We start from the raw sequence: 24,838 nt of genomic DNA on the forward strand, positions 1-24,838 counted from the left end.
CCATAATAAAAACTTTCTTTGTTGCAGGAGGGAAAAGGTATCAAATCAAACAGCTGGGAGGAAGCAGAGTAAACATAGCCCTGTCCTGGGCATTTGAGACCTAGTTCCATGACACCTCTATGGTGATAACCCCCTGGGTGGCCCTGGGCAAAATATGACCATTGTGGGCCTCAGTTTTCGTAGCTTGAAAAAAAAAAAGACAGATTACATTAGAAGATTATTCAGGTTCTTTCCAACTCCATCATTTTATGATTTTATTGCTGGTGAAGGCAACAGAAGCCACAAATGCACCAGATGAGGAGATTGCTCAGATGGGATCCTTTAAGAGTTCCCTCCCCTTATAACTTTCCAAGTACATGATTGGGAGCAGATGGTTAATCTTCCTGCAGAGCTAAGTAGTCATCTGGCATCACAGGAAGGAGTTACATTTGCTCTTCTTTAAGGGAACTTCTAGCTCAGAATCTCATTTTGAATGAAGATCAAGTTACTAACTTGTGTATTATAACTTGCATTTTGTAAAGGGGAAGTGGAGTCTTTTCTTCCTAGAAGGCAAAGGAAAATGTGGTTACCACTTCTGCTAAATACTGATGATTTTAATATAAGCCATACAAAGATTGTTATTCTGGACTTCGTGGCAGCTTTTTTTCATTACTGTTTCTAAAACCCATTTTCAACAACTTAACAAATACTTTTTATGCTACATCATCAAATAAAACTGTTCTCCCTCTTGGACAGCATTATAATAAACTAAAGAGATATTTTAAAATGTGAAAATGTGCCATTTCTCCCTCTAGTGGATTTGTAATGTATTGCATTTATATAAAACGCAAAGTCTCTTTGAAAATACTTTAATTTGGAATTGCAGGACAAAGCTGGGAAGCAGAATCACCTGGATAGCTTCCAAAAAAAAAAACCAAAAAAACAAAAACAAAAACAAAAAAACCCCCAGAATTCAAGCCCCACCACAATGCTGCAAAACCCCACCACTGATCTAGGGAAGTCCCTGGCATGTGCATATTTATCCAGTGCCCAGGTGATTACCTTACAGTCTACTAGCTGGCCTTTGAAAAACAGGGACTTCCAACCTGGGCATTAATATCACTTTCAGTTTTGCAAGATCACCTCCACCTTAAAAAAAAAACAAAAAACCCCACAATGTTTTGTGGTTATTCCCAAACTTCAAGAGTCTAAGTAAATAAGTATTTGTGATAGAGGAAATTTACTTTGACAGTTTACACAAAGTATGCTTAAATTGCAGGACCTAATTTGAAAAAAAATCTATGAGCTTAGACTGTAATATACCAGCGCCTCCATAGCACAATGCTTGGCATATGGTAGGTGCTCAGTAAATGTTAAATGAATGAATGTTTAAGCTTTAGCTTTTGCATGTGTGCAATGTGTAAGATTATTACCTAGTTGAAATGATTGCTATGCAGTTTAGGAACTAATCATGTAAACTTCTTGGCCTGGTGCTTATAATATATAGAAATCTCAACAAACCTTAGCTATTATTATTATCACTATCATTTTCTGATGCTTTAGGTCCACTGTCAAAACTTAGCTTTTTATTAGTGTTTTTTTTTTTACCCCAAAAGACTTTTAAAACATTTTTAAAGTATTATTCATTTATTTTTTTAAGTTTATTTTTGAGAGAGCGACAGAGACAGAGACAGAGCAATTGGGAGAGGGGCAGAGAATGAGGGAGAGAGAGAATCCCAGGCAGGCTCTACACTGTCAGTGCAGAGCCCAATGCAGGGCTTGATCTCATGATCTCACATGATTGTGAGATCAAGAACTGAGCTGAAATCAAGAGTCAGATGGCCAATCGACTGAGCCACCCAGGTGACCCATTACTAATTTCCCTGATGATGAGGGATGTTGAGCATCTTTTCATGTGTCTGTTGGCCATCTGGATGTCTTCATTGGAGAAATGTCTGTTCATGTCTTCTGCCCATTTTTAATTGAATTATTTGGAGTTTTTTGGTGTTGAGTTATAGAAGTTCTTTATATATTTTGAATACTAACCCTTTATCAGATATGTCATTCAAAAATATCTTCTCCCATTCAGTAGGTTATCTTTTAGTCTTGTTAAAGTCTTTTAAAAAGACTTTTAGGGTATAATTGAGCTCGTGGATTTTTTTTTGTTTTTTTAAACAGTTTTGTTGAGATACAATTTACATTCCCTGCCCATTTAAGGTATTCAGTTCAATGGTTTTTAATTACATTTATAGAGTGGTACAACCATCACCATAATGTAATTTTAGAACATTTTTTATTATCTACAAACAAGCTCATGGTTTTTATATTAGGTTTCAGATGCCAGTGGATCCATGAGAGTGACTGTGGTGGCAGAAGAAAACCCCTTCTCCATGGCAATGCTACTTTCTGAAGAATGTTTTATTTTGGACCACGGTGCTGCAAAACAAATTTTCGTATGGAAAGGTAAAAAATGCCATTGACATTGTGGCTGTGCTTCAGATATACAGCTATTTCTGTAGAAGCGTAAAGAAAACATCTTTTCTGATTTTATTTTATTTTTTTTAACATTTATTTATTTTTGAGAGAGAGAGAGAGACAGAGCACAAGCAGGGAAGGAGCAGAGAAAGGGGGAGACACAAAATCTGAAGCAGGTTCCAGGCTCTGAGCTGTCAGCACGGAGCCTGACATGGAACTCAAACCCTCTAATTGCGAGATCATGACCTGAGCTGAAGTCAGACACTCAACTGACTGAGCCACCCAGGTGCCCCTTTTTCTGATTTTAAAAAAAGTCTATCTTTTTGAGACTTGACCTGTAAACAGCTCATATAAAATGCAGACGTCGACACCATGTTTTCTTCCTACTGGTATCATTTGCCAGAAATGATGGGGTTAAAGAAAGCATTAGAGAAACATGAAAAGATATATATGTATCTTTATATACATACGTATGTATATATAAAATAGTGATCATTATGATATTTCTAAATATGTTTAACATACTAGGAAATTTTTACCATTCTCAGTATTCTATTTAAATTATAATTATGTTCACTGCTTGGTGTGCAAGTATTTATTAATCATATAATATCTTCCTCTCTGAGATTCTTTTTTTAATGCTATATTTTATTTTTTTAATTATTTTTTTTTTTTTTTATTTTGAGAGAGTGAGAGAGTGAGGGAATGAGAGTAGGGAAGGGGCAGAGAGAGAGGGAGAGCGAGAGAATCCCAAGCAGGCTCTGCACTGTCAGAGCAGAGCCAATGCAGGGCTCAAACCCATGAACTGCAAGATCATGACCTGAGCCAAAACCAAAAGTTGGATGCTTAATCAACTGAGCCACCCTGGTGCCCCGAGATTCTGTCTTTTTAATTTATCTTCCATTTTAGGTAAAGATGCTAATCCCCAGGAGAGAAAGGCTGCAATGAAGACAGCTGAAGAATTTCTAAAGCAAATGAATTATTCCACCAATACCCAAGTATGTGTGGACATGAACTGGCTAGAAAAAAAAAAAAAAAAAGAACATGGGAGCTCCTCATATTGCCACAAAACTCATGAGAGAATTTGGTTCAAAGTAATATAGGCATGGGAGTCACTCTTCACTTACATGTGTGCAACAGGGTATCCTGTTGGGCCTACAAAGCTAAGCCCATAACTTTGTAGAAGATGGAATTTTGCAGAAACTGAAGATCATCCCTTCTGTGGGGCTGTATGATGAAAATAAGACCCTATCTGCTTCCTCCACAGCATTTCAGTCAAGATAATCAGCCACAGTGGAGTTAACTGAGAGCACTTTTCAGTTAGTCCTTAGAGCAAGTTGTACAGACGTGGGCTGATAGCCAGACAATATTTGGCCTCACTGAAATGAGCTTAGATACCTGCTGGTTACTCCTCCTTTTCTGAGTCTTTCAGACTCATCCTTTCTCTTCATTTTTGCATCCTAGCGCAAGTAACACAATGAGATTGTTTCTTCCAGGTCACAGACCTCTTATAAACCTAATGCAGAAAAACAGTCCAGTGTGTTTGACTATAATGGTAACATAGGAAAGAACTTTGTTCTTATTTCACACATCCAAATTCAGTGGCAGTCACTGTAGTTGTGACAAAAAGCATTGGATTGTTTTACCTTCATATTTGGTCACCTTCCATCTTACATTCCGGTAAGAATCCTAGCTTCTAAGTTTACATCTCTCATCACAGGTGCCAAGACAATCTTTTTCGTTTCCTTAGTTTTTTTCTCCATTCCTGGTTGAATGTGTTTCCTCAGTCTCTTATTTTCCTCTGCATAATTATTACTTTTTTTTTTTTTTTTAACTTTAGATTCAAGTTCTTCCAGAAGGAGGGGAAACACCAATCTTCAAACAGTTCTTTAAGGACTGGAGAGATAAAGATCAGAGTGATGGCTTCGGGAAAGTGTACGTCACCGAGAAAGTGGCTCGAATAAAACAAATTCCTTTCGATGCCTCAAAACTACATAGTTCTCCGCAGATGGCAGCCCAGCACAATATGGTGGATGATGGTTCTGGCAAAGTGGAGGTATTTGGCTATTTCTGCTTGTGTTTTTTGTTTTCACCAAGCCCATTTATGCCAGTGCACTTGGAGATGTAACTTCAGGAAACTACAAACTCTGTAAAATGTGAATTTTATTTATGAATAAAGGTGACCCATGACTATATATTAAGTCAGGGAATTTAAAGCTGGAAGAGATGATCTCTGACCTTCGATCCTATTTTACACTGCGTATGTTGAGATTCCAAGAAGTTAGGTGACCTGTGCAAGATCATCTAATTATCATCTTAGAGACGTGGAACCCAGCCGTCTCTTTTCCTGGTCCAGAATCGCTCCAGCTCTTGGAACTGGGATTGTCCAGTGATACTGTACCAAATATCATTAGTTTGTCCTTTCTTGTAGCTTACAGGCATTCCCAAAGCAAATTGGACATGTGCTAAAATCACAGATATTTTTAGAGCATTCAAATTGTTTGATGTTACTCCTTTTTTTTTTTTTTTGACAAAAATGCTAATAACCCTCTAATAATTCTCCCTAACTCAGCTGTCACCACACTCTACTCTTGAGTCACTTCACTTAATGAGAACTGGGTAATGTCACATCTTATTATAAAATATTTTAATGGTGGGATGCCTGGGTGGCTCAGTCTGTTATGGGTCCGACTTTGGCTGAGATCATGATCTCACGGTTTGTGAGATGGAGCCCCGCATCAGGCTCTGTGCTGACAGCTTGGAGCCTGGGACCTGCTTCAGATCCTCTCTCTCTCTCTCTCTCTCTCTCTCTCTCTCTCTCGCCCCACCCCCACCCCCCAAATTGTGTTCTGTCTCTGTCTCTCAAAAATAAATAAACGTTAAGAAAAATTTAAAAATAATTAAAAAAAAGGGGCACCTTGGTGGCTCAGTCGGTTAAGCGTCCGACTTCAGCTCAGGTCATGATCTCACTGTCTGTGAGTTCAAGCCCTGCATCGGACTCTGTGCTGACAGCTCAGAGCCTGGAGGCTCATTAGGATTCTTTGTCTCTCTCTCTCTCTCTCTCTCTCTCTCTCTCTCTCTCTCTCTCTGTTTCTCTCTACCCCTCCCCCACTCATGCTCTGTCTCTGTCTCAAAAATAAACATTAAAAACATTTTTTGTAAATAATAAAAAAAAAATACTTCAATGGCTCTGCATAGTCTTCCTGAGAATATTCATCTTAAGCTGGGCCTACAAGGCCTTCAGTGCCTAGGTCCTAGCTGTCCTCTCTGCCTCACCGTTCCACTGCCTGAGGGCACCTCCCCTCCTCCCTCAGGCTAACATCCCCACTCCTCCTTTGTAATTCAGTTAAGTCACAAGCTGCATCTCTTGGAGAAGCCTTTCCTCCCATACTGGAACAGCCTTTCTCTGTGCTCAAACCAACCAGTATTTTTCACAGAACCCATCGTACTGTTCATTGACTTACAAACTTACAAAGCAGAATTGTTCAGTTACTTAGAAAGTTCTCCTCCTAGACCTCTTGTTAGTTCCTTGAGGGCAGGAATTGAATATTTTATCTTCATATTCTCAAGGCTTACCACCAATATTTGGAGCAAAGTAGGGTAAAGTAGGGTAAAGAGATTTAAGACGCAGTTTTTCCTCTTTTTGAAAGGCATGAAGTGAGAATCTAAGGTGTCCAGGGTTGTGGGAACGGTGAAGGGAGAAATGGCAGAGGGGTCTCAGCTTCTGGTCTGGGTCTGTCTCCTGCCCAGCAGGTCTCGTGGCAGACTTTGCTCCCCAGCACCAACTATGTTCCCACTGCATTCTCCATTTGTCACAGGTCACTGCGTCTCAGAGATGTCCTCCTGAGTCACCCCAGGACTGCTGAAATCTGGGGCTCTCTCTAGGCTTTTGGGCTTAGCCTGGCAGTGCTGGAGTTTCTCCTCTGCTCACCGGGATGGCCCTGGAAGGCTTCCGTCTGCCAGCTCTGCCACCTGCTCATCTCTCTCAATTTCGAAGCGAGGGCTGTACCCTGCCCCTGCCCAGGAGGGCGGGCATGCGCACAGTGCCTGGCGGGCTCTCTCCTGTTACTTTCCTGGTTCATCTACAGCTCTGCTTTCTCCAACTTGGAGTGTCTTTAATCTGTGATGAGGATGAGAAACTAGAAAAAAAAAAAAAAATGGTTCTCCTACTTTTGTGCATTCGGTCTTCTGCCTACATGGCACCTTTTAAAAACAATCATGCAATCGGTGTCTTGATTATGTGGTCTCCATCTGCCACTCTTGCCTGAGAAGATAATAGTTTCATGCATTAAAATTCAGGGAAAAAAAATTTTTTAAATAAACAAACAAGGTATCTCCCAATGGATGAGAAATGTGATGCAAACTAAGAGATATGTTTCTGAGCTGAATATTTTAGTTCATTATTCCACTGGAGTCTAGTGCTGTTTTCACTAGTCAATCAAGCAATAGTTATGTATTAATCAATAGGCTCAGAATTGAGCTAAGTACTATGGAGGATGCAAAAAATTTATATAATTGCTTAGAAATGCAGTAAACAAATTGTCAAATAGATAAAATTTGGTCTCATTGCTTAATTTGTAAGCTAATTAGAGAAGTAATTTATGAATTTTTTATTGGGCTCTAAAGTAAAAAAATAAAAAGGGGCGCCTGGGTGGCTCAGTTAAGAGTCTGACTCTTCTTGATTTTGGCTCACATTGTGGTCATGAGATCAAACCCTACATAGGGCTCCTTAGGCCTGCTTAGGATTCTCTGTTTGTCTCCCTCTGCCATTTTCCCCCACTTGAATGCACACGTTTTCTCTCTCTTTCTGTCTCTCTCAAATAAGAAATAAATTTTAAAAAAGTTATTGGGGCATCTGGGTGGCTAAGTCAGTTGAGAGTCCAATTTTGGCTCAGGTCATGATCTCACAGTTCCTGAGTTTGAGCCCTACATCTGGCTCACTGCTGTAAGCACAGTGCCCAGTTTGGATCTTCTGTCCCCCTCTCTCTCTGCCCTTCCCTGTTCACGTTCTCTCTCAAAAATGAATAAACATTTATATATATATATAAACTTATTTAATGATAGATCTAAACCAAAAAAAATGTTTAACTTATAAGTACTATTATATCAAGAAAATGTTAATTTTGGTATGCACATTCAATTCCTTTCAGATTTGGCGTGTAGAAAATAATGGTAGGATTGAAATCGACCGGAACTCGTATGGTGAATTCTATGGTGGAGACTGCTACATTATACTCTACACTTATCCCAGAGGACAAATTATCTACACGTGGTAGGTTTCCCTCTTTCATAAGATCTCAAGTTCCAAGGAGGACAGATTTTGCTCCAAAGTTGCATTTCATTAAATTTCTTGGGAGAGGGGTAGAATTATCCTGTAGTTACCCCAGTGAGATTTGTATAGCATGCATGTGATATTTTCTTTCAATATGGTTTTAACTATATTTTGTAGGGGTTAGATAAAAATCATCCTTTCTAGTCTAGGAAAAAAGGTTTTGGTATCCAGAGGTGGTGTTCTTTTAGTAGATATGTAGTTGAATGTCTCATCTTCTGTGCAAGCTAACACTCTAGCTGGCCAACACTGGCTACCAGGTGTTCTTATTGTTAAAATTCACAGAGGCCCATCCTGATTGAGACTGCAGAGTTGCAGTGAGGCAAACCCTCTAAGGAAGGGTTTATATATGTTATATATATAATATTATATAATAATAATAATATAATTATAATATATAATATAATAATTATATATATATATATATATAAAATTTATGATTCTGATTCATACTCCAGTAAAAACTGATGCATTTTTACTCTTGGTCCCCATGAAATTCATGGCAGTAAAGGAGAAAAAAATGCCATTGTGTCCATACTTTATACAGTTTTGCATAATGATTTGAGTTATTTGAAGGTTAAGTTCACTTAGAGTCCATGCCAAGGCCCTGTTCAATGGGGAGTGTCCAATCAGATAAGTTAGATGCACATACCATGGCTGAGTTGTTTCAAAGGGATGGGGATTCTATCATGTGGGATTCTCAAACTTTTTATTAATATAGTGAAATCTGATAAAATATTTCTGAGAAGACTGGGAAAAAAATTCTCAAAAAAAGATCTTAAAACTGGACGGCGCAAGAGTGAAGCATGTTCCTACATGGTGATGGCAAACTTCAGTGGGTGTATTGAATATACATGGACACAAGTTTCTGCTGATATGGTGACATTTCTCTATGGTGAGGGTCCCACCAGATGAGACAGTCACCTCCATCCCTACAGTGTGACCACTTATCACATACACTGACTAGTGCATTGAGCCCAACTAAGTTCAGGAGATGGGATGATTATCTTTATCCTATAGGCTTTTGGTACCAAAGGGTGGTCCAGGGACCAGAAGCATCAGCATCACCTGGGAGCTAGTTGCAAATGGAGAATTCCACCACCCGCTTTTGGCCCACTAAAGCAGAACCTGCATTTTAATGAGAACTCCAGATGATTCATATGCCCTTTTGCAATTAACAGTCACTGCCTTAGGCAATGGGTCACATCATATCCCATTAAAGATTAACATTAGCTATTTAACTGAGTGTTTATGATGTCATCTTCATAGCAACTTTTTTTTTGTTTTTGTTTTTTTTTGAGCAGCATGTTTGTGTCAGCAAAGTGCTGGGTGTTTCCATATATTATGTTTCTTCCTCACAACCAGGTTATTTTCAAAAGACCAAAAGGGAGGAGGGAATCAAACAGATTAAGTAACTTAACCCAAATTCACAACTGTTGTAACTAGTGAAGCAACATTTCACACCTTGATCTACTGCTCTCTTTAATTCTCCAGCTGAGTGTGGCTACCCCCTGGTATAAGCTATGTTCTTCTTTTGCAGTTTCCTCTTCTACAATTGTAATTCAGAATGGTGTTTGTGCAAAGCATGGCATTTATAGGGATAAACCAGTCATTCCCAGTCAGCTTTTCTTCTATATTGTTTTTTGGTCTCCCTCTTAATTCTCTTTTGTATGTAAAAATGTGATTGTGGTGCTTAGATCAAGAAAGACTAATAAACAAGCAATTCAAGAGAATATTTTGAAAAGTTAACAATTTGCAATCTACATAAATAACAATGTGAATATAACTAAAACAGACTAAATCAGATTATAAACATTCATTGCGGTTATTTCTCAAATCATTTGAAAGTATTCACGGAGCACTTTTTATATGCCAAGCACTGTGCTAGGTAGATACTAAAGACACAGTGGTGAGAAAATTATATAATGTGTCCCAAGAATTTTTATTTTAAAAAGAAGCAGATCAGGGGCACCTGGGTGCCCCAGTTGGTGAAGCATCTGGCTCTTCGTTTCGGCTCAGGTTTGAGCTCGTGATTCGTGGGATCGAGCCCCACATTGGGCTCTGCGCTGCCAGAATTCTCTACCCCTGGCATTCTGCCCTTCCCCTGAAAATGCGCACATGCACGCGCCCTCTCTCTCTCTTTTTCAAAATAAATAAACTTTAAAAAAAAAAGAAGCAGATTATTAACAAGCATTTCAATGAAGTAGGGAGGATTTTAAGAGAAAAGCGAGCTGAGTGATCTTTGGAGAGTTCTAGACGGACACCCAAACCCCCTTTTAGGCTATTGGGGAAGAGCTCCTAGAAGAAGTGACATCTTAGTGGGAGCAGAAGTAGCAGCTAGGCAGACAAGCAAATAGAGAAGTTGCTCTAAGCAATGCAGGTAAGGGTGCTCTAACCTACTAGTAATGACATATGGCTACAGCAAAGTTAGAAAGCAAAAGATAAAATCAGAGAAATTATAAGGAGTCAAATTGTGAATGGCCTTGTAACCGTCCTGGGGAGGATACACTTTAGTGTCAGGGCCTTGGAGATGTCAGTCAAGGAGTTTTCTTAGGGGAGTAGCATGATTGGCTTTCATATTAAAGAAAATATTCTGGGTTGACATCTAAAAGAATGGACTGATGGGAGGAGATTGGTGGCAGGGAGGCCACTGGGAATGTGTTGCAATAATCCCAGTTGAATGATAATGTGGCCAGAACTCAGCGTAAGGGCAACAGGGAACGCATAAGGTAAGTTTGTACAGTGTTAAGGAGTTGACATCTGAAAGACTAGTTATGGGAAGTAGGGAAGATGAGCAAATAAAGGGTGCCCCCCACCCAGATTTCTGGTCCATGCACAAAGGCATAGTGTTTAATTCACTGAGATAAGAAACTTGAGAAGAAGACAGGTTTGGCTCTCTCTCAAAAATTCTAAGGGAAAAATGTGAGAAGATGCCACACTCTTCATAGTTCCTGTCTTTGGGATGGGACTGGGATGGAAGGGGTGGTCATTTAATTTTCTTCTTTCCAATTTGATGTGTTCAAGGTTTCTGTGATGATAATTATGATTTTTGAGATATCAAGACTATAAATTGGGTATTGAGAGTCCTTATTTTGAGAGTCTTTGCCATTTAATATCACAGATGTTAAATATAAGTGTGTTAATGTATGGTTTGCACAACTTCAAGCGCTTCTATAGTGGTAGTGAAGAGACATTTAGAAAATAAGCAGATCTCCTGAAGATTAGCTTTCAAACTAACAACTTCCCAGTTTATGTGACATTTCGAAACAGGAGTATAAGTAGTTTAAGTCCAGGAGGCACAGTAAAAGGTAAAAGACTAGAATTGTCACCTACTGAATACACAAAGTTGTTGTTTCTTTTTAATTTCTAAAACCACTTATATTCTAACATGATAGGAGAAAAATAACTTTGCCAATGGTCTTTTCTCTGGAATGTCAGGTAATTCAAATTGAACAAACACTGAACAATGGCAGTGATGAATCTCTCAATGCAATAAATTCTATTTCAATGCAGCATTCATTTTCAACAACTAACAAGTGCCAAAGGTTTATAAACAAGAAATCATGTCAGGGAGATTGCTCTCCCCTTCCACCCCCCAAGCAAAGGATTTCAAAACTAGGGAAAAGAGCAACTTTATTATGTCTTGGTTGTACAAGTGGAGTATTTGACCCCTTAGGTCATAGATCCATAAAACAAATTAGTGTTAATCTCTGTGGATGGGAGCATGGGTCACTTTGACAGCAAGTGGAAGAAGGGCTGGAGATAAGTAGTGAAAAACTTATTGGGAGTGTCAGAAGGTGAAAGCTTGGCGAGGCTTTCCAGGTTTGCTGGTTGAAATACCGCAGGGAAAAAAAAGGAAATCGAGACAAAAGTTTGGTGATATTGTCTATAGTCAGTTGAAGTTTTTTCCTGCGGGGGGAAAAAAAGGAAATGGAGAAATAATTAGGAAACTGCAGATGTGACAGAGAAATGACGGATGGTAGGAGAGCCAGCTATTATCCTCAGCTCTGTGCTACTCCCTGCTCTGTGCTGTCAGTAGCTCACAGAAGCTTTTGTTAACATTATTGGCTCCTGGAAAATTTAGGCTATTAGCATTAAAAGACTATGGACTACATTTTTATGATGTCTTTATTAAGGATACCTTTTTATTTTCTTTTAAATGTGTGCCTCACATGAGCATGTCCTTGTTTTTCTTTCTTGCTGCCCTTTGTAGAATATTTTTATATCATTTGATTCTGCTGGTGCCATGAAACATTCTAAAATAAACAAAACTTGTTTCCTGTACCCAGTGTTTTGGGATATGTGTGTGTATATGTGTACATATGTGTGTGTTGCCCGGTATAGGAAGTTATTGGTAATCTGTTCTGGGTATGAGACAGGTAGATCACTCTTAAAGTTTCAGAAGTGTATGGTTAACTTCTGAAATCCAGTTCCAGAATTAGTATTTCTAATTAGTATATCTCCTGACAGAGATGGGAGAATTGACTAGAAACAACCATTGCTCAGTGCTTTGGTTTTTCCCCCTCACAAACTCATCAAATAAGCAGATCTCCCAAAGGTTGCCTTACAGGTTAAGCTAGTGATTGGAGTTCTAGGCACAAGCTCCTTAGGAAGAGAAACTGCAAATGAACTGGATGAACTGATTTATTGACCCCTTTCTGGGCTGCTGGTAGTTCAGCCTCGCTTATGGTTTTATTAGTAATTCCTTGTCGTTCTAGACAGGATTGCCTACTTCTTATGATTATTTCCTTAATTTTCCTGGGTCCAGACATTTGTTACTATGGTCACCAAATGTTCATGTAAAGATAGGATACTTTTAATAGCCAGCCTAATAGGTTAGGCTCATGTTCTACTCAAATAGGTTATTTTTACTGCAGAGATGGATTCCCAAAATATGTAGCTTCAACCTGAAGTCAGACAGACCTGATTACTTAGCTAAGTTATATTTTACTTAGCTAAGTTATATGTAAGGAGGCAGGCCTTAATTTATTTTCCTATAAAATGGAGATAAAAAATAATTATCATGTATAGTTCTAGGCAGTACACAGGGCAATTCATTGCCTAATGTTCGTACTTTCAAAAAACGATAGCTTCTATGGCCATATCATGTCAAAACAGTTGGTCTCATCTTGATCTTTCATGATGACTTAAGTCTCTGAAATGCCTACATTAGAAAGTCTTAGAACTCAAATACAAACTAAATGACTTTACTTTGGTTCCTCCAGGCAAGGAGCAAATGCCACAAGAGACGAGCTGACTACATCTGCATTCCTGACTGTTCAGTTGGATAGGTCGCTCGGAGGACAGGCTGTGCAGGTTGGGCTATTTTTACTCCCGGAACTCATACAAGTTGAAGTTTGGCTAGCTCAGTAACTAGTTAAAGCTTTCGTCTCAAGTTGGGATGGGAATTTTAACATTTTCTAAATACTACATTTTTTTCATTTTGGAATTTAAATGTTCCTATTCTCATGCCATGGTAGTTCTCTCAGATTCTGGAAAAGAAGGAGCAAACAAAATGAAAAAAACAACAACAAAAAAACGTATTAACAGACCTAAGGAACCAAATGAACTGACAGGTACTTGACATGAAACTGTTCTACCCAAGTTATTACTTATAGCAGCTCACTTTCCAGCTTTCAAATCTTTGTAAATGTGTCATTACTTCTTAAAAAATAATAATTAAATAGAGAGGTAAGTCAGATACTTTAGTACAGACAATCTAAGCTGTGTAGGCCAAATTTGTTTTTCCAGCTGGTTTTTTTTTTCCATCTTTGCCTGGAAGTTAGACCTAAATTTAAAGCAAGTTAAATCTAAATGTAAAGGTGCATGTTAACTTTTTACTTGTTTTTATTTTTAGTTTTTTAAGTTTATTTATTCATTTTTGATAGTGAGCAAGAGTGAGAGAGAGACGGAGAAAGAGAATCCCAAGAAGACGCTGCTGTCGGCACAGAGCCCGATGCGGGGCTCCATCCCACAAACCGTGAGATCATGACCTGAGCTGAAATCAAGAGTTAGACACTTAACTGACTGATCCACCCAGGTGACCCAATTTTTAAATTTTTTACAAATTAGCAAGATGACTGAATCCTTTAAATTCACTTAACTCGGGGCGCCTGGGTGGCTCAGTCGGTTGAGCGCCGACTTCGGCTCAGGTCACGATCTCGCGGTCCATGAGTTCGAGCCCTGCATCGGGCCCCTGTGCTGACAGCTCAGAGCCCGGAGCCTGTTTCAGATTCTGTGTCTCCCTCTCTCTGACCCTCCCCCGTTCATGCTCTGTCTCTCTGTCTCAAAAATAAATAAATGTTAAAAAAAAAAAAAATTAAAATAAATAAATAAATAAATTCACTTAACTCTACCTTCCCATGAACTATTATATTCACTTCTTGAATGAAATACTTCTAGGGGCACCTGGATGGCCCAGTCGGTTAAGCATCCGACTCTTGATTTCAGCTCAGGTCATGACATCATGGTTCATGAGGTGAAGCACCAAGTTGGGCTCTGCACTGACAGCAAGGAGCCTGCTTGAGATTCTCTCTCTCTCTCCCCCTCCCCTGCCCTCTCTCTCTCTCTCTCTCTCTCTCTCTCTCTCAAAAATAAACAAACATTTTTAAAAAAGAAAGAAATATTTCCGGCTAAGAACTGATATCAGTCATTTAATTGATCTTTAAAGTGTTCCTTACCAAGTTATGCAAAAACTTCGAAGATATGCATTGTGCTTTATAAATTGTATATTTCATAATAAAATACTTGATATACCCAATGAGTTAATTTGCATTCATTGTTAGCCAATGTGAATCCTAAATTCACTATGAAATGGTAATGTTTAGTTTAACCACTAGATGGCAGTAGTGTACAATAATATATAAACAACTCCAGTCCTGCACTGCTGTTTGAAACATTCCTTTGCAGAGTATATTAACTGTGGTGAAGATTTTTCAATTTACCTTTTATCTCTTTTATCTTAATTTAGCAGTGGAAAATTAGTCTTATTCAGTGGCCCACTTTTTTGTGTGTTGGTCGTTGAGGTTTTCTCAATGTCACCCCAAGTTTGGAGTTGTGACTTAGAAGACATTTGCATAAGTTGTTACTTGCTTATTTGCATGTTTGCTAATTGAAAGATATCTGTGGGGTGTGCCTGGCCGGCTCGGTCAGTAGAGCGTGCAACTCTTGATCTCAGGGTTGTGAGTTCAAGCTCCATGGTGCGTGTAGAACTAACTTTAAAAAATAAATAAGTAAAAAAGAAAAGAAAAAAGAAAAATATCTGTGAAGTTAGTTATTTTAGTGCTCCCTAGGCCTCCGGGCTATGGTTTGTACGTCAGCATTCCCATTTATTTGGCTTCTAACAAAAGACACACCAGGGTGACTGAGACAGTTCAGTTTTAGCATAGAGCAAAATAATTGAAGAAAATAGAGAACTGACACAAAATTTGAGCTGTTTGTGTAAGGAATTGCATCAGTAATTTATGTAAGAAACAGGAGATTTGTTTCTAATCCAATATCTGGTGTTCAGCTAATAGGTGAAGTTAAATGATTTACTATTTACTTTCTTCAATTTCCTTATCCTGAAGAGTCCTTATATTACGTATTGTAAGTGGTTATATTTAGCAAATCTATTACCATTTGTACAGATAAGAAGTAGAAAATATATTCAATTTTTGTTTTTGCCAGCTTTTGATGTTTGGATTGAAATCTATTCATCTCCAGATTATCACAATGTTTTCATCTCATAGTTGTAGAGATGTAGACATAATAAATATGCTTTGGTGTTGCCTTATTTTGGGAAGCATTTAAATGTACATCTCTTCACCTTCTGAACAAGATCCAAAACGTTTCAGAAACAAATATATCACTAAACATCTGTAGTGTTGGTGCTCTTGAAAAAAGTAATTTTTATAAATGATGGCATACACAAGGACTTTGTTGTGTTTTTCTCTTTTGGAGATGTAGATGAACAGCCTTATCTGTTTATACTTTCTGGAAGCAGAGAGTGGTACAGTATGGTGATGTTTCCCCTGAGAAGAAACTGCTCAGGGTGCTGTGTCTGGAGTAAAAGATTCTTAAGTCAGCAGGAAAACTGTGCTTGATTTGCATTAACCTATATTTTCTGTTAATCATCATGCCTTCTGCGCTTCATTTTTAATTTGTTTTTTGTTTTGTTTTCAGAAAGGAAAATAACACATGTGGAAATACAGCCTTCTTTCACTGCACCCTTTATTACGTTTCTTTTATCCCCCCTGTCCCCCAGATCCGAGTCTCTCAAGGCAAAGAGCCTGCTCACCTGCTGAGTTTGTTCAAAGACAAACCGCTCATTATTTACAAGAACGGAACATCAAAGAAAGGAGGTCAGGCACCTGCTCCCCCTGTACGTCTCTTTCAAGTCCGGAGAAACCTGGCATCTATCACCAGAATCATGGAGGTAATGTCACGCATTCAATGAAACATGCCCTGTTTACAGACTTCCCGGTGGACCTGAGTTATCAACAAATAGTAGTCTTCAAAAAATTGGCAAATTCCTTTCATTTCAATAGTTAATCCATTGTTCACAATAACAAATTGCTAAAAGCAGGAGAACCAAGTTAGCTCCAGATATCAGGCCTGTCACACTTTTCGTCTGCATTGTACCAAAACAAATACATTTTAAGAGTAATGTAACAAATCAAACGGTCAAAGGCCCGAGGAAGCTGCAACTTTGTCTTGAAAGGCCTGGAGGAAGATGGATGGCATGTAATGGCCAGGTGGTCATAGTGGGGAAATCCAAGAGGGAAGGCCCGTGTTTGTATAGGTGTAACAGCTGTGGAAGGTAAGCTTCATCGCACATGGGGCCAGAACCATAACTCAACGAGCCACATAAGCTGTCTCTGACAGCAACTGTGAAAGAAATCAAACCCCATATCACAGGTCATAAGACAAGAAGACCTCCAGGTATGGACAAGGCTGGCAGGCATGGGTGTTTACATGGCTGGTGTTTTCATCTCTAGGCTGGTGTTTTCATCACTTTTCATCATCCAGACCCTTCAGTCACCATTGAAATCCAAGTCTCCCCAGTCAGCCCTAAACTGCCCTGCACATTCTGTACTCCCCACACCTGGACCCACCTGCGAACCCTTCTCCTTCACACAAACCATTCAGCTGAGCCGTTGAAGCTAGGTGGGTCATAGCATCCCCCCACTACAATCTGTTCCCTATATCTCCCTCCCCCTTTTTGCACTATGGCTGTCCTCTGAGGACATTGCCCACACAGCCCTCTTAAGTGGCAGGTGTTTTTCCTCAGTGCCCTCTTACCAGACATGGGGGCAGCTGGAGTATCCTCCTTGCTCAGCCTTGGCTGTTTGACTTTTGTCCTTCTTATCAGACTCTCCCTCCCTCAGCTTCCTTGTGCTGTTGTCCATGGAGCTGCCAGTCCTTCCCCTCTTATTCTGTGGTGGTTTCAGCCATTGTTTGACTATGTCCATCACTCTGGCTTCTCTCATCCAACAGTCTTATTGTTGACCCCTTTTATCTCACACTCATGTGGTCCTGTACTAAACCTTGCCATTGACAATCACTTTAGCACCTCAGAAATCTGTTTCAGACATCTAATCTCTGGCAACCACCTGCTGTCATTTGGCCCCTTTACTCTAGGATGCATATCCCAGCAACCTCAAACGTGAATCCATGCACCCCCTCCATCCATCACACCCTTCATATCCTCCACTCTCCAGATCTCTCCTATGAGAACTGAGTCAGAGTTTCAGAGAACATAAACGTAATCACACAAGAGTCACTTATCTACTCCCCAAGTTCACCATTGTGCCTGCATCTGTTCTTATATATTCTCCTTCTTGCCTGTTTTGTGGAATACATTTGTTTATTTATATTTAACAATTCATAGGTATTTTATAACAGTTACTCATATATAAATACTAAGTTATTTTATAAATTGATATTGATATACCCATATCCATAAATTAACAATGCAAATTAATGTTTGTAAAAAGTAATATATTGGTAAATAAATTAATACTGTTTATTACATAAACAAACAAAATGTGACTTCTGTCCTAAGGCTGGATTCTTACCACCTGTCACCACCAACTTCTGTCCAGAACCTCCCACCCTCTTGCCTTCCTACGGGCTTTCTTGGATTCCACTCTGTCCCATGTTCTTATCTCACTTCCCATTCATCATTATGGCTGGCAGTAATCTCCTTTCTCTGTCATCAGTGTATTCTTCTCTTCTGGATTATTTACTTCACAATACAAGCATACCTTCAAAACACTCCCATCTTCCTTTAAAAACTATCTTTTGACCCCAATCCTGCCAGCTACCGTATCCTTTCTCTGTCCTCCTTAAGAGCACAGATCCTCAAAAGCATTGCCCTCGCTCACTCTCTATCCGTACACGTGTAAGCCTCTTCTCTGTAAAGCCGTTCTCCTCAGGCATCCATTCCCACCACGCCTATGCTGTTATCTAGTTGCCAGTGCCCCCCATTCACCATCTTTTCGGACCCCTTTACTTAACCTTCCATTAGCCTTTGCGACAGTTGCCCTTCCCTGGCTTCTTGAAACACTATTATTTTTATTTTATTTTTTTCACCAGGCCTCTGAAGCCACTTACAAGATTTCTTCCAAACTTCTAAAGAGTGTTTTTGTTCCACTTCTCATACTAAACCAGTTTCTGCTTCTCCTCTGCTGTGTGTCCTCCAAGCCCCCTAAGGCTCAGTCTTGGCCCTCTCCATGATGATCGCATTCAGTCATATCATTTAAATGCTATCATGTACACTGATCTCATCCAGAACATTCTGTACACGGGTTCTGATGTGTTCAATGATGACTAATTATTATTTTTTTTTAATCTATCAAATTAACCATTAAGCTCTCATCTACAGGTACACTCAGCTGATGTCAGATAGAAGAGTTGACAAGAATCCTTGCATTCCTGGTCTCTTCCTTGCACATCTTTATGAGACGTGCAAGCTCCCTGTGATGTGGTTCCTTTGTGTCCTTTCAGCCTCTGAAACTGGTCTTCACATTCCTAGCCTCTCTGAAATGTGCTGGTCAAAACCACGTTTGTGAGGCTTTCTGTTTTCATCTCCTGGGACGCTAATGCTTTATAATCTTCTATTTTGGAACTACCTCCCTGATGTCACACTAGCCCCTGTGTGGGCCTGTTGCCCCCTGTCTATCATCCAACCTCTTTCTTCTGTACCAATAAAGAGACATTTGGATGAGAAATTAGAAGTCCTGGTTCCTATCAATCTCCATCACCACATCTGATAGATTCCTTTGACTCTTGGTCCAAGAGACCTTGTTTCTACTGAAAAAGGATGATAACCACTTCCCTGAATGTTACCAACCCCTGGAACACATCTTTAACATTTCCAACAGATTGCGTGTCAACTATATTTTAATTAAAAAACAAATAAAAAACAGAACTTCCAATGATTCCTTCCTCCTCTGGGGCACTCTCTGGGGATAGGGCCCTGGCAAACCTGGTGAAATCCAGCTCTCCATGTTAGTTGATGGCACTTCAATCCAGTTGGCCAAGTGCCAGCATTTGGCAGCTGAGCATCACCTCCTTCTTGAAACGCTCTCTGCACTTGGCCTTGAGAACACCACACTTGGGTTTTCTTCCTCTCTCATGGTTGTTCCATCTCAGTCTTTCTCACTGGTTCTTCTTCATCACATTGAGCCCCATAGTTGTGCAGAAAGTCATACTGTCAGTGACACAGTCATGCGGTCAGACAGGTTCTCACAGAGTCTGACACAGAGTCACAGAATCACAAGGTCATAGGCAGGAAAACACCCATCCTGGGACCCTTGGGCTCACTAGCAGGCCCGACACTGTACATGCTTGCCCTGCCCAGAGGTTCCACGTCCAGCCTCAACCTCAGGTGAGAGTCTGGGCCCGTCTGGGTCCTTCTCTCTCCTCTGTGGCCATAGGGAGCACAACTGTGCTCACCTGGCCAGTCCCTGAGAGTGGCCATGGCTTTGTGGTTGAAAGGAAGGGGCATGTCAGTGCTGTGTTTTTAATCTGCTATAGTCTTTTATAATTTGACTTACGATTTATCTGAGCCTGGAGAACCTTTTAGTGAATTTGCATTGTTATCTCTTTGCCAACATTGGACTCCAGTTCCGATTTTATGATTCCTAGGTGTCCTTTGTAAGTTTTTGGTGTTTTTTTTTTTTTTTTTTTTTTTTAATTTCAGTATGATTAACATACAGTGTTATATTAATTCCAGGTATACAATATAGTGATTCACCAGTTCCATACATTACTCAGGGCTCATCAAGATAAGTGTACTCTTCATATCCTTTATATATTTTATCCATCCTTCCCCTCTTCCCTCTGGTGATAATCAGTTTGTCCTCTGTAGTTAAAGGTCTGTTTTTTTTGGTTTGTTTCTTTTTTCCCTTTGTTCATTTGTTTTAATCCACTTATGAATGGAATTATATGGTGTTTGTCTTTCTCTCACTGGCTTATTTCACTTAGTATTATACTCTGTAGCTCCAACTATGTTGTTGCAAATGACAAGATTTCGTTGCTTTTTAGACTCAGTAATATATATAGCTGGAAGTTTTATACACACACACACACACACACATACAGTCACTTCTTTATTATCCATTCATCTATTGATGGACACTTGGGCTGCTTCCATAATTTGGCCATTGTAAATGCTGCCTCAGTAAATATAGGCATGTATATATCCTTTCGAATTTGTGTTTCTCATGTTCTTTGGGTGAATACCCAATAGTACAATTACTGGATCATAGTGTAGTTCTATTTTTAGGTTTTTGAAGAACCTCCATACTGTCTACACAGTGGCTGCACCAGTTTGCATTCCCACCAACAGTGCAGGAGGGTTCCCCTTTCTCCACATCCTTGCCACTGTTTGTTCTTTCTTGTGCTGTTGATATTAGCCATTCTGATAGGTGTGAGGTGATACCTCATCGTGGTTTTGATTTGCATTTCCCTGATAACGAGTGATGTGGAGCATTCCTTCATGTGTCTGTTGGCCACCTAAATGTCTTCTTTGGAGAAATGTCTGTTCATGTCTTCTGCTCATTTTTAATTGGATTATTTGTATTTTTTGGTGTTGGGTTATATAAGTTCTTTATATATTTTTGATACTAACTCTTTATTGGATATGTCACTTGCAAATATCTTCTCCCATTCATCGGCTGTCTTAATTTTGTTGGTCGTGTCCTCTGCTGTGCAGGAATTTTTATTTTGATGTAGTGCCAAAAGTTTTGCTTTTGTTTCCCTTGCCTCAGAGACATATGTAGAAAGATGTTGCTATTGCCAATGCCAGAGAAATGACTGCCCATGCTCTCTTCTGGGATTTGTATAGTTTCAGGTCTTACATTTGGATCCTTAAACCATTTTGAGTTAATTTTTGTGTATGGTGTAAGAAAGTGGTCCAGTTTCATTATTTTGCATTCTTTTGCATTCTAGATGCATTTCTGCATCTTCTATTTTGTATCATTTGCATGTTGCTGTCCAGTTTTCCCAACACCATTTGTTGAAGAGACTGTCTTTTTCCCATTGCATATTCTTGCCTCCTTTCTCAAAGATTAAGTGACCATATAATTGTGGGTTCATTTCAGGGTTTTCCATGTTAGTTGATCTAGGTGTCTATTTATGTGCCAGTACCATACTGTTTTTATTGCTACAGCTTTGTAATATAACTTGAAGTCTGGAATTGTGATATCTCTAGTTTTGTTTTTCTTTTCCAAGATTGCTTTGGCTCTTCAGGGTCTTTTGTAGTTCCATACAAACTTTAGGATTGTCTGTTTTAGTTCTGTGAAAAATGCTGTTGGTATTTTTGTAGGGATTGCATTAAGTCTGTAGACTGCTTTGGAAAGGTTTCCTTTTGATTATTTGAAAAACCCCTTTAAGTTGGGGAAAGAAAAACTGAACATCTTTTGCTTTATGTGTGTCATTTGTGTACATTACACCCACTTTCCAACCATCATTTATAGCCTATACTTGTTCTTATGATTTCTTTGAATACCATTTTTGTTACTTATCACTTACATCTGGGTAATTTTATTTGTAGAGCCCTATGCTTGTCTGGGGGCAGATAAGCATTCTAAAGTGACACAGAGAAAAGTGCTACTAATGTTTCTTTTTTTAAAAAAGTGTTTATTTATTTTGAAGCAGACAGAGAGCTCTAGCGGGAGAGGGGGAAAGAGAAAGGGAGAGAGAGACAGAGACAGAGACAGAGAGACAGAGAGAGAGAGAGAAAGAATCCCAGGCAGGCTCTTCACTGTCAGCACAGAGCCCAACATGGGGCTTGATCTCACAAACCGTGAGATCATGACCTGAGTGGAAATCAAAAATGGGACACTTAACCGACTAAGCCACCCAGCTGCCCCCAATGTTTCTAATACCATAGTGGTGTCCTAGTGCCACCCTGGGATCATGACAAAAGGCAAAGGATGGTTTGTCCCTGTCACAGCTTCTCAGGCATGTTTATTGAGGGAACAGCAATGAATTTGAATCACTGTGTTATTTTTCTTTATACTCTAGGTAGATGTTGATGCACATTCCTTGAATTCCAATGATGTTTTTGTCTTGAAACTGCGGCAAAACAATGGCTACATCTGGATAGGAAGAGGTGCTAGCCAGGAGGAGGAGAAAGGAGCAGAGTATGTAGTGAGTGTCCTCAAATGCAGAACCACAAGGATTCGGGAAGGCAGGGAACCAGGTGTGTACTGTGGGGAGAAGGACAGCAGCCAGCATTTCTATTTGGTATCATTGCTAATCATGTATTTATTTATTTTGATAAATAGGGCCTTTGTAATGGTTACAGGGCATTAAAAATCCTTCCACTAGTTGCAAAAGCGGGTGATGGGACCTGTCATATTTAAGTAATTTCTTAACATTAAAGTCAAGGTTAATGTAAAGCAATACCAACTCCATGCTCCTGGAAAAGCATTCAATAACTCGTTGTATTTTTCACAGAGGAGTTTTGGAATTCCCTTGGAGGGAAAAAAGGCTACCAGACTTCTCCACTGCTAGAAACCCAGGCAGAAGACCATCCGCCTCGGCTTTATGGCTGCTCTAACAAAACTGGAAGATTCATTGTGAGTGTCTTGCAGAACATGGGAGTAGAACTGAACGACCTTGGGAGAGGCATTCTGATGTGGCTCTGACACTTTTTAGCCATTTAGTGCTCTGATTCTCAGTTTTAGTTTGCTTGTCTGCAAACAGGTGATAATCTTAGCTCTATGCAGGGTCGCTTTAAGAGTCACTGAGTCAGTGATGTGGGGCATTGGGGTGGCTCAGTTGGCTAAGCCTCGGACTCTTGATTTCGGCTCAGGTCACAATCTCATGGTTTGTGAGAAAGAGCCCCATGTCGGGCTCTGCGCTGACAGTGCAGAGACTGCATGGAATTCTCACTCTCCCTCTCTGTCTCTGTCTCTGTCTCTCTATCTCTGCCCCTACCCCATGTGCATGCATGCACACACACTCTCTCTCAAAATTATTAAATAAACATTCTTAAAAAAAAGAGTCAATGATGTAATGGATGTGAAAGCATAGGAATACTGTAAAGTACTATATAAATCAAACTGCTCATAAAAATATCAGCTGCTTTGCACCTGTGTCAACATGAGGTTGTTGTGATACGAATATGCATATGGTTGGATTTACTAATTTAATAATTTGACACTTTCTGTGGGAAACCATAGTGGTTTGTGATCAGACTATGTCAGTTTTGCACTTCAATTTCCCAGGGATTAAAAGTTTCACCACATTGACTGAATAAAAATATTATGGAAATATTATGATCATTGAGCAGAATCAGAGAAAGCTATACATGCACCTGCAAATTAACTGAAATCAGCAAAAATGTTTTATTTCATTCATAGGCTTTGAGTTCCAGACGTTTCAAAGTAAAAGTATTTGTGTACAAGACTGATTTTATACTGAGCTCCAAAATATCTTGGAGTGCAGCCCCTCATCTCATTTCAACCATAAAAATTTGGTTTTCTCTGTTTGACATGTGAGGGCTTCGTGTAAATTTTTTATTTAAAGGACAAACTTCTTTCCTGTATAAAATTTGATCTCAAGGTTTGGTCACCATGTCCTGGTGAATGGTGAATACAAGCTTTGTTTTTCAACACACACACACACACACACACACACACACACACATGAAAATTGCCTAAGTTTTCCCAGGTACATTGCTTGCTAGAAATAAAATGTTTTGGGGCGCCTGGGTGGCTCAGTTGGTTAAGTGTCTGACTTATCCTCCAGTCATATCTCACAGTTCATGAATTTGAGCCCCACATCAGGCTCTGTGCTGACAAGTCAGAACCTAGAGCTTGCTTCGGATTCTATGTTTCCCACTCTCTGCCCCTCCCCCTCTGTGCTCTCTCTCTCTCTCTCTCTCTCTCTCTCTCTCTCTCTCTCAAAAATAGACATTAAAAAAATTATTGAAAGAGTGCTTTGAAGAAGAAACTGCTCATGTTCACTTGAAACAGTGAAGTGATTTGACCTAAATATTAAAGGTTTAAATTAAAAATTAGAGTTTTGATAAATATTTGGCTGTTGGGCACCATAGTTGCTCACCTACTTTCTAGGAAATCCCTGTATTTTAGAAACTTGTTAGAAAAAAATCTATTTTACTCTTTTGACTGTTAATTTTATGTGGCATCCAACTAACTTCTTATTCAACTAATGCTTCTATAATTTCTTAGTATGGTTTGCTCACATTGCTAAAATTAAATGAAGATATATTTTACAAAAATAATATCTAGGCTTTGTTCTCAGTCAGTCTTGAAAAAATCTATTAGTTTTTGTGGGTTTTTTTTTTTTTGTCATGAACATATTTAAAGGAAATATACTTTTTCTCTACACCTACTCATTTTCTTGTTTGATTTTTGGAACTCTGGCTATTCTCTTCACAATTTTTTTTTTTTTTTTTCCGTTTATTTTTTGGACAGAGAGAGACAGAGCATGAACGGGGGAGGGGCAGAGAGAGAGGGAGACACAGAATCGGAAACAGGCTCCAGGCTTTGAGCCATCAGCCCAGAGCCTGACGCGGGGCTCGAACTCACAGACCGC

General features: G+C 39.4%; 1 protein-coding gene across 1 annotated transcript in view; it reads left to right on the forward strand.

Moving 5' to 3' along the window:
• The window catches only part of SCIN (scinderin), an 81,880-nt gene that overhangs the window by 51,037 nt on the left and 6,005 nt on the right, over positions 1–24,838 (forward strand). Inside the window, exons 6-13 of the mRNA XM_045494945.1 lie at positions 2,310–2,442; positions 3,364–3,452; positions 4,295–4,510; positions 7,605–7,726; positions 13,009–13,099; positions 16,029–16,199; positions 22,298–22,475; positions 22,733–22,854. Coding sequence (XP_045350901.1) covers positions 2,310–2,442; positions 3,364–3,452; positions 4,295–4,510; positions 7,605–7,726; positions 13,009–13,099; positions 16,029–16,199; positions 22,298–22,475; positions 22,733–22,854 — 1,122 coding nt within the window. The remainder of the gene's footprint in view (positions 1–2,309; positions 2,443–3,363; positions 3,453–4,294; positions 4,511–7,604; positions 7,727–13,008; positions 13,100–16,028; positions 16,200–22,297; positions 22,476–22,732; positions 22,855–24,838) is intronic.

The sequence above is a fragment of the Leopardus geoffroyi genome, chromosome A2 (genome assembly GCF_018350155.1).
Source record: "Leopardus geoffroyi isolate Oge1 chromosome A2, O.geoffroyi_Oge1_pat1.0, whole genome shotgun sequence".
Lineage (NCBI taxonomy): Eukaryota > Metazoa > Chordata > Mammalia > Carnivora > Felidae > Leopardus > Leopardus geoffroyi.